This window comes from Meleagris gallopavo, chromosome 20 (assembly GCF_000146605.3).
Source record: "Meleagris gallopavo isolate NT-WF06-2002-E0010 breed Aviagen turkey brand Nicholas breeding stock chromosome 20, Turkey_5.1, whole genome shotgun sequence".
Classification (NCBI taxonomy): Eukaryota; Metazoa; Chordata; class Aves; order Galliformes; family Phasianidae; genus Meleagris; species Meleagris gallopavo.
The window spans coordinates 9,920,154-9,930,857 of NC_015030.2; the positions used below are offsets into that span (position 1 = coordinate 9,920,154).

Below are 10,704 nucleotides of genomic sequence, written 5' to 3' on the forward strand. Positions count from 1 at the left end.
CTGCTGCCTGGGCAATTAAAGCAAACATATACAGGCACACATAAATCCATCCCCAAAACAGGAGCATACAGACTGAACACTCTGAAAAAGTTCTTTTAAACAGCATTACCACCTAGACTGGTGTGACACACTTCTGTACTTCAGAAGACAAAGCAGAAATTAAGCTTCAGGAGGGAAGCATCACCCCAGCTCTGCTGTTTTAACACACCACCAGAGGGAGGGGGAACCTCCGCACAGAAATGAGGGCAACTGCCTACAAACACCGCTCCTGAGTTCCACCTGCAGCAGCACCGTGCTGCACACAGCACACAGCGATGGCCACAGCACTCCCTGAGCAACTGGCAACGCCGCATCTGTCTGCCCTCCGTTTGCAACTCCGCAGGTAGATTGCACTCTAACTAACCTTGTTACAAAGTCTTCTTTTTGTGTCTTATAGGTATCTCCGATGCACACGTAGATCCACTGAGGAATAGTAGTCTTGTTTCCCCGCAGAGGACTAGAAGTCAGTCCAATAATCTTATCTTCTGTCCTATGTAGATACGGCAGATCTTAATAGCCCTATGGATGTGCAGTGTGCAGGGTTTTGTTTTGTCTTTGTTTCTCAAGTTAGGTCAGGAGGGATAATTTTGTTTGAGATTAAAAATGACTATTAACCTGTGGCATTCCTCTAACCCCTTTGATGATAGAACAGTTCTACCTCAAGGTTCCCATTTGCCAAGCAGAACTGACCAACAGTTCAACCAACTGTAATTCTTTCCACTCCTGGCATATCTGCAAACAGTTGCATCCCCTCACTGTATCCGTATTCCCCATCAGTAAGACTTGGGGTTGGTGGAATAAGCACATACAATTAGCTTGCTGTTGGTACTCTGCATACATTATTTTAGCTGTGATCTACTGTGCATAATCACACATTGACTTTGCTTCCTGATTCAACACATGCACATTTTCCTATTTGTTTGTGTGGGAAACTGTAATATTCTGTAAGAATTCCTACCAAGACACTGCAGATAGTTTTACTGCCCAGAGAATTAAAAGCCAGCCTGTTAAACATGATATCCTCTCTTACTGACGGTCTGGGTGCTTTGACGTTACTTATTGAGCTTTAATGACTAACAGGAAGACAAGCACCAAATCAGTGATTTTTACACAAGTTCATGAATCCAGATTGCAGGAGATAAGCCAAGTAGAATTGGCCTGCTGGCACATTCCAGCATTGACCCTTCATGTAATGAAGGTATTCAAACAACTTCCCTCCCCCCCCAACTATTTATTCCACCTATGCTGAGATTAGTTTACATAAATAGCAGCTGTGTTAATGCTCAACTGGTGGTTATGGTTGGCAGCTGCTTCTCCTTTAGCAGATGTTTCCCTGTTCCTGAAACAGGAGTTTGAAATAACGTGCCTCAGATTTCATACACTTCCTCACATAACCATGAAGGTCACTGTATGCCACAGCACTTTAGCCAAGAAAAAGCTGGGACTTGTGAGTTTTCAAAGCATAGTTGTGATTTAATGTGTGACAATAGGCAAGCCTTGGGTCCGTGCCTTGTCTTTTTTTCCTGCTAGATTCATGTTCAAAAAGCAGTTTGAGATTTCAAGATGAAAGGCACTCCATGTGTTACAGTCAGGCCTTTGCTGCTTGCTTGTATAAATTTGAGATTAACAGCGTACATGAAGACAATTCCATTCTGAAGCCAGTATTCCAACAGAGCAGTGAGTTAAGGCTACCAGAGTGAGTAGGCATCCTCACACTGCAGATACATGAACATCCAGAGCAAACTGCTGAATTAACTGCCTACAGTTAACAGCAGCATGAGAATGTAAGTGTCAACAGCATCACTGCATAATTCAACATTTGGTTCTTAAACACCAACTGTCCTCCCAGTTGTTTTTTTTTCGGATTCCTCTGGAGAGAAGAGCACAAACCTCTGCAGCATTACAGTCCTTCTCAAAGGCCTACTCGTATTTCTATACATGTTACCATCAGCAAAACAAAGTGTAACTGATTTTCCCATCAGTGGGAAGTGGTAGTGGTATCACAGCTCTTTTCTAGAGGAAAAAAGTAGCAAGCAGCAAACAGAATGGACAGCAAGGAAATCAGTCACTTTTTTCCAATTTAAACTGGAAATCCTAATATGCTGAAAAAAGTTTACTAGCCTCTCTACTTATGAAAAGATGCCAGGAAAGAACTGAAAAGCCATAAGCCCTATGAAACAGAGCAAATTTAAATAAGATGAGCTATTTATATGCACAGGCAGACACAGAGCATCCAAGAGCACAATCTATTCATGAAGTAGGCAAAAAAGGCACAGCATCCGGTAGGAAGAAAGTAAGGAATGGATAGATACAAACTATCACACTGGGTTTGAACTTGAACTCCAGACATGGGCTTCTCTGCCAACAAGCAGGCAGCAAAACAAAACAAAACCCATCACCAATAAAGGGCACAGCAAAATGAGAAAAGAATCAATGCTAAGAATGTACTGTGGTATGAACCAGAAAAAACAAAACGGTCTGAGAAAAATCAGGCAATGGAAAGGCGTGAAGCATCACCTACTCTACAAGAACTGGCCCTGGACCACGTAACCATGGGGAAGGTTACAGCAAACAGGCCCAGGTAACATGCATGCAGCACCTTTGATCACAGAGAGCCTCATCAGGAGTACCTTAGAAACACAACAGGAGTGTTACATCCACTGCTGTCACTTAGCTCTAACAATTAAGTGAGGTGACTGCTTTGGACTGGACTTGAGTTAATACCCCAACAAAGCCCATCATTTAAGCCAGAAGTTAGTACTAAATTTGAGATTTCTGGAGGAATGTAAAGTGGGAATTCAGCAATGACAGCAAATTAATGTCTGTTCACAGAATGTGAATCTGTCATGTGTTTCTTCTATAGCTCTTTTCTGACCTCTTCTGAAACTTCAGTCTCTGGTGAGCAGCAGCAAGCTGCCACCGTGCTGTATGGGGTGCTGTGATGTGTTCTGAGGACTGCATGGCATTCCTTTGAGACTCACCTGAATATCGACCAAGCGAATCTCACTTCATTTAGACATTAAAAAAAACAGGGGGGAAGGAGCATGGAGAGGAGGAAAGCAGCAAGAGGGGGGGAGAGACAGCATGGGACTGTCATTTAGAGCAGAGAAACTCTGCAAGATTTATCTTCAACTGCATTCATAGATTAACAGTGCTTTTAGTTGTCTTCTGAAGAAAAATAAAGGAAATGACAACGTAGACAATAGATGCTACAAGTGGAAACAACTACTGATCTGTCACAAAACACATAAAAGCAAAGGGTAATTCAGTATTTGTCAACAGTAAGAACAGAAGAATACTCATTCAAAAAAAACCTCATCACAGTGCAAATGTTTTTCTAAAGGTAAACAGGCCACAAGTTTTAAAACACATCTAAACTCTGGCACATTTAATTTGCAGACAAAGTAGTAAGCTCTTAATTACTAGTGTAACAGACGAGAGGTGGATGCGGGGGTGTATGTATGCACGCATATGCATGAACAATGACTAGGGAGAAGACAATGCTCCAAATCAGTTACAACAACACTTTCAGCTCATCAAACCAGCTCTGATTTGTTGCTAAAAAGAAGTCTCAGTCCCTGACTGGAAAACTACAAACTTTTCAGATGTCAGGAAAAGATACAGTTACAGAATTTGATACAAATTCAGCCTTCACACAAACGTACCTTTTTCTTTTGACTTCCTGTCTTGTTCTCTCTCTCTGCTTTTGCTTCTGTGCTTATAAGATTTCCGATCACGGCTTTTTGATCGCCTCCTGTCCCTGCTGCGAGACCTATGTTTTCTTTCTGATCTATCATGGCTTCTGCTTCTTCTCCGGTCGCGACTCCTGGACATTTACAGAAAATGTGAGAACTGTCAATGTCAGCCGGAACTCACAGAACAGAATCCACTTCCATATTCCAATACATTCACTGTTTACACCACAAAGATGCCATCTACTTCCAAAAATGCAGGGAAGGCAATAAATGTGCACCAAACCTTCTTATTCTTAGAAACAGTAAGCGTGCTCTCAATGAGAGAGAGAACAACAGCAAAGCTAACAAATTATTGACGTGGCCCAGGCTGACAGATCAGGTCCACACAAGACTTCAATGTTCAGAAAACCCGTATGAAAACACTCTGTTCCTGTACCTGCTTCGCCTTCTTTCTCTGCTTCTCGATCTCTTGTGGTCTCGTGAACGGCTGCACCTTCTGTCAGACGTTCTGCTCGAATGCCTGCTCCGGGAGCGACTCCTCTTACGCCTCTCTCTATCACGGGCCCTCTCTTTTTCTTTTTCTTCTTCCTCACGCCTTCTCTTCCTTTCCCGCTCTTCTCTCTCTCGCTCCCTCTCTTTCTCTCTCTCTTCTCGTTCTTGTTTCTCTTTCTTTAACCTGTCATCACGGTCAGGTTCTTCTGTCCTTTTTCGTAACTTTTCCTTCAAGATAAGTCCACAGGAAAAAATAAGAACTCTTAAGGAAAACCATTTAACGTAACTTACTTTATCCAATCCCGGGATGCAGCAGCTTAAACTTTCATTTTGACAAAGGGCAGCCTACATAGAAGCATTTTCTACAACCCCTGACACCGGCATCCTCTCTCACGGAGATTTTATCCTTGCAACTCCCACAAGAATGCAGGCCACATTACAGTACTTACATCCACAAAATTCCTACCTGAATTTACTTCTTTACTTACATATAGAACAATCACATACCAGCAAGAACATCAGTGCACGCACAATGCCAAATGCCGAGAGCAGAATTCTATTTAATCTTTTGTATGCACCATTTCTGGAGTCTTTCAAACACTTGGGAAAGTCCACGGGTCAGCCCTCTGTTTACCATAGGAAGCCTCCAAGCAATTTTTACATTCAGTAACTAAAGACATGCTTACTTTTAAATCTTCTACAGTAGCTTTTATTTTGGCGTAACCCATGTGCTGCTTTCCCATCAAATGGTCGTCTACTCTGGACTGTGCATCTCCTACAATTAAGAAGGCTCCACAAACTTCACAAACTTCCATTTGCTTTTCCTGTGCTGCAAAGCTCTCAATCGTCTGCAAAAGAACATATTAGATGAAAGAAAAACAAATGTTAGACAGGTGACAGTGAAGACATTCAGAATTTTACCATTACTGTTGTTTCCACTGGCAAAAGCTCCAAGCCCTAACAGCACGGCCTGCATTTGAAGCACTGCACCCACCAGGATGAACATGGTAAGAATAAGCCAAGTATTGCCACTCCCATCCTACTGGGAGAAAGAAAGCAGATGGCTGTATGGTGTACAGTTGCTTACCAGGTTAAAAAACAGGAAACCACACCACAAAGTTTAACTAAGACCTGAACTAGCAAAATCTACATACACACACCTGTATGACTGCAGTGTAAATAATTTCCTCATTTGTAAGCACTAAACCCACACTCAAGACAGTACACTACAATCAGCACACAGTAACATGTGTCCATGTCATTCTCCAGTTCTGCACACTTGTTTTACACCGCCACTGACAAGGGTGTTGGGAATGTAATGTTACACCAAGTTTGGAATCCCACCTGACAGAACTAACAACGTGTTACTTACTGAAGTTGTAGACCTCAGCAACTCTCTCTCCTCTTTTAATTGTTCAACCAGTTTCATCATTCCTTGTGCCTCTTCCACCTTCCCTTCTGAGCCTAGTTCTTCAATCTGAAGGACAACAAAAAACAAGCTAAAACTTTTCAGCAAGTGACAAAATCAAGAGATCTGTTACAGAATGTAGAACTCACCTGTTGTAGTAATACATCAATTTTGTCAGTTAATACTTGAATCTTCTCTTCATTTTTACCAGTAGGTCCCGCTGCCTGCCAAGTGGTACAAAGGCATCACTTATTTAAGTAAAAACAACAGGAAATTCTGAAACACATCAACTATGTCTTATATTCCAGAGGCACCTTGGGAATGGTCTCATCCTACACCTCTATAGCCATGAGTAGACTGGTCTAACACGAAACACTCCTGGACACAGTGCCCTCCTTGCTGAGTGAAGCAAGTTCTATTCAATTCCCCTCAAAATCAACAAAGCATTTGAGGCCATGGCCCATAAAAACAGAAGTCTAAACTCAAATGCCCAACTGGGACAGAAAGTAAACCGAGGTTTAACAGGGTGAAGACAAACACCTGACAGGATGAACGGTCCCAGAGAGGGGACTGTGTACTGATCTGAGAGAACAGCACTGGGGAAAGCAGAGAGGGATTCCTGCTGGCTGACTGCAGCCACTTGGCTTGTCCAGTGCCACCAGACAGGCTACCATGGGAACTGACTGATCTAGTGGGCATCTTTTGGGAAGCAATGCATTCCACCTGGGGAGACAAAGTAAACAGGTAACATTTTCGTCTTCTCAAGGTAAATTTATTTGCCTCAATGATTCTTCCACTCACCCCGGAAGACTGCTGGTTCTGTGACAGTGCCAAACGAGCATGACCTCTTCTAATCCTGCGTTCTACTTCTGCCAGCAAGCTTTGTAAATAGCGCAAGAAGTCTCTTTCATAGCCCACTTTCATAAAGCGAGAGCTCTTCTCATACCTGTATGGTAAGACATTTTTTAAATCAAAGCTCACATCACTTCCTAATATACAAAAAACAATGATCTGCTGCCATATTTCAAACTTTTGCTGAAGGTAACAGAGTACTGTACAATTTATATGAACAAATGTTTATACAAATCGATAAGAAGTCAGTTTCTCATGGACAGCCTGCTTATAGGACAGCTCAAGCACACTGGAAGCACTGTGCATTAACACAGTGACAACATACTTACTGTTTACGTAGATTTTCATCATGAATTTTTTCACAGGGACCTAAAAAGAACCACATATAAATTTTAAGCATGCATTCTTGAATGCTGTAATCACACTATCAGAATTTGTTTACACATCTACACAGAACACCTTCCTGCATCTTTTGCTTGGAGTTTGAAAGAAACATTTCAGGAAGAATGCCAATATGGCTCCGTGTCAGAAAACCAAAGGAAATTCTGATTGATGTGTGAAGTTTTCACACAGAAGATAATTTCCAGGTTTTTCTACATCAGTAAAACTACACAAAATAATAAGTAGTGTAGCCTTTATAAGGTTTAAAAAAAGGTACAATGACATATTAAATGTAATTAAAGCACTTTCTTAAACTTCGGGCGTTGTTCTTTAAAACAAAGACTAATTAAAATATTTATCATTAGGGTAGAATTTGAAGATCTGTGACCACAAAGCACAGACACAGGCAAATTCTCCCACCTTCCTCAGTGGGTCTTCTCTTAGGTTAAGTAAGCTTGAAAATGTGCAGCGACATTAAGTTCAAACACTGCCCAGACAGCTTAAATCTAAGTAGGAACAACTCCACATCCAATTATTAAATTCACGCCATAAAATTAAAATTATTAAATTCCCCACTTAAAGTAGTATTTGGGATAAATACTGTTAATAAACGGTGCCACTGACAATTCTAAGAATGGTCATTTCCAAAACATTTTGAAGGTAAAGCTATTTACAAACGCAGTTAGTCCAAGTGGCAACGACACGACACGGGTGCTTACCTAAATCAGAGCGGGTGTTTGTGAATAATTCAGCTGGGCAAAAGCCACAAAGGTAGTATTTACAAACCTGTCAGGTGAGAGAAAAACAAGCAGCATTTCTTTTTCCTCGCGAATTGATGACATTTGGTAACTATTTCTATTTTCTAAGTTACAAAGTAAAAATCCCCTTTAGTACAGTCTGCAACATTTCTCCAGGTTTTACCCACATCCAGCCCTACCCCTGCTTTACTTGGTGGCAGCAAACACTACAACCACAGCTTAATGACAAAACGCCCCCAAAATGCCTACTTTCCATTGGGCTGGTACCTCTTAATGCTGAATATTTAACATCATGGGAAGCCATCACTTATGTGGTACATTACAGTCTGATCTGGTACTCTCGCACACATGCTGGACCCAGAGCAGTGACACAGTATTCCTTAAAATATATTTGGAAGGATTTTAACAAATGGAGGGTGAAGAGAGAGCACCAAAACCTGCCCCCAGCAGCCACCTCTCTGTACCGCCAGGACCAGCAGCTGTCCCCATCAGCTCAGTCCTGTCTCTTTTCCCACACTAACCATAGACTGCAAACCTGGCTGTGGAGTCAGAACTGCACTGTGCTGCACAGCCCGCAGCCCAGCCTCCCACAGCAACCAGCCCATGGCCACGAAAATACCCACTGTTACCCAATCTGAACACCTCTTCTGCCACCAGCTTAGGCCACTGGGGCACCAAATAAAGCAGTCAGTAAAAATGCCTATAACCAAAGCCCTACTTGAGCAATGGAAAAAAAGCAACAGTATTGCCTGAGCAAACAAATAACAAGTGACACTGCAGCCAACTTCCAAAACCAACAAACCAAAACAAAAACGGGAGCAAAAAAAAAAAAAAAAAAGAGGAATGAGAGATTCTACTTCCATTTCTACCTCCATGCAAAACAACTTACATGTTCTGGCATTAAAAAAAATAAAAAAGCACGTAACAGACTGCAAACAGGTAGTAGGGTCAAACAGCATTTTAAATACATCATCTATTCCTTGAGATACTGCTCCTATCAGAGATAACTGCTCTCAGCCACCTCCCCCCACCTCCTGACACGCAGTGCTTCCTGCAGGACCCATCACAAGGCAGCACAGGAGATGCTTCACACCACCAGTGCTCCCACAGCACCAGACACATAAGAACACTTGAACTGAGGAAGTTTTTTAGCCGCTGTTCCAGGAGCAGACCTCACCTATGGGCACTGCGAAAAGCAGCAAGACAACAGCACGCAGTGCTGCTGAGCTCCTGCTGACACCAACCAGAGTACCGTTATGCCAGATGTAGAACTGATTACCCAAGGACATCCTGCACTCCTGAAACATACAGCTGCTGGAATTTCCATTTTTTAAGATTAAAGCTTTTTGCCACATCAAAGTTTTAAAGTAAGAACATAAGCTCTACAAAAGGTTTTGCGATGAGAAACACAATCTGTTAATACTGCAAATAAATGCTCAGGGGCTTCCACACAACCCATTCCTATCCTGTACTTCACTGCATCTTCCTCACATTTCTGTATCTGCTCAAACGATGAAGGATACAGAGATGAGCTCCTTCTGCTAACCTTCCCTAACTGGAAATGCGACACAAACTCTGAGTTTTGATATGAGAGCACAACACACTGACAGCACAGGTCACCTGTTGACAGCTGTGTAGTTCGACCAGGGAGGATCCTGACATGTACACAGAACAGCACTCAAGCAGATGAATGCATGCTGCTCTCTGCATCCCACCTGCATTTGCTGACTTTCAAAACATGCCAGCATTACAAGTCTAATCTCTCTGGGATGCAAGGAATTAAAGTGAAATTTATCTTTATATTTTAACACCAGCAAGTGTCTGCTACAAACCTGTCAACTGACTACAGAACCCACGAAAACACTGCTTCAGTGGTGGCCCTATGAATCTCATCAGTAAGGGCAGGAGTATGCAAACAAAGCAGCAGCTCCCATAGGGATGGAGGCTGCACCTCACAAGAGGGGACAGGGAACAGATCCCAAACCCCAGCTGTCCAAGCACTGAAGAAGGGATGCAGCCCTGTTTCTGGAGAGCGCATGCAAACAGCTGAATGGCATCTTAAAGAGGTTTCCACCATTACAGTCAACCTCTTCAGCCTAAAGTTGAAAAAGTACATTTCTCTTACAGACAAAGTCATCTTAATCTGACTAAAGAGAACACAAAGTGTTACTCACCTTCAGAAATGAACCAAAACCATCCCCTTCACTACTCTAGCTGGGCCCACGTGGCTCAGGCCATCTGCTCTGTATCTCCAGGGCTGAACATCCCCTTTTTATTTTGGGTCCAGAATCAAAAGAAAATACATAACTGAACCCTCAACTGAATAACGATGTTTGATTAAGAAGCGCAGAAGGACTTCAAGAACGTCGTGAATACTTCCTGAACTAACAGCTCCATTCCTGACACGCACAACTTATCCATGCAGCAGAAATTAAAAACCAACAAGTTGCTGGGACCTGCCAGCCTAAGGCACACAGCGAAGGCCCTTATCTCACGGACTGGGAGGAACGCACACCCGCCATCCTTCAGCAACACACATCTGGGTGGAAACCAGCACATTCCAGCCTCTGCCACTCAGATACAGCTGAGGACAGCAGCGGAGCACTTCTTCTCCCAACTTAAATCCGTATGGAGAAAGCTCTGAGCTGAAAGGAGCCCCACAGAGCACAGCTGTTTGTCTTCTGCAGTTTGACCCAAGGGACACCAAACACATCTCAGGAATCACATCCTAACTGTGGCACTTCTTTTAAAGCACGCATCGTAGCTCAGAACTGTATTGTGAACTGCTGTATTTCGACAGTTCTCATCTCTGCCAGAGAAATGCCTACAGGAGCTCTGTCATCACTGCCGGGCTTCGGTTTTAGTTATTCTTTACGGAAATCACTCGGCAATACCACTAGGACGGACGGCAGTAAAAGCCACCTTCACCAACAATCGGCTCGACCGGGGAAAGCATTCCCCGGAGCGCGCGCTAAGCCTTATCGGCGTCGTTCACTGCAGGAAAGCCGAGGGACGGCCGCGCTCAGCCCGGAGCCCCGCGGTACCAACAAAGGGAGCCCCGATCCGCTCCGCACGCTGA

General features: G+C 43.1%; 1 protein-coding gene across 6 annotated transcripts in view; it reads right to left on the reverse strand.

Moving 5' to 3' along the window:
* LUC7L3 (LUC7 like 3 pre-mRNA splicing factor) overlaps window positions 1-8,408 on the reverse strand; it is an 11,580-nt gene extending 3,172 nt beyond the window's left edge. For 2 of the 6 annotated variants that reach the window (XM_019621789.2, XM_019621788.2), the window contains exons 1-8: window positions 7,587-8,405; window positions 6,816-6,855; window positions 6,436-6,580; window positions 5,784-5,858; window positions 5,599-5,703; window positions 4,913-5,074; window positions 4,171-4,454; window positions 3,705-3,865 (exon numbers count right to left, since the gene is read on the reverse strand). In XM_019621789.2, coding sequence (XP_019477334.1) covers window positions 3,705-3,865; window positions 4,171-4,454; window positions 4,913-5,074; window positions 5,599-5,703; window positions 5,784-5,858; window positions 6,436-6,558 — 910 coding nt within the window. In that variant the 5' untranslated portion in view covers window positions 6,559-6,580; window positions 6,816-6,855; window positions 7,587-8,405. Of the gene's footprint in view, window positions 1-403; window positions 530-3,704; window positions 3,866-4,170; window positions 4,455-4,912; window positions 5,075-5,598; window positions 5,704-5,783; window positions 5,859-6,435; window positions 6,581-6,815; window positions 6,856-7,586 lie in introns of all 6 variants that reach the window. The other 4 variants (XR_004161751.1, XM_019621792.2, XM_019621790.2 and 1 more) reach the window with 4 other exon arrangements.
* Window positions 8,409-10,704: the final 2,296 nt, after the last annotated feature.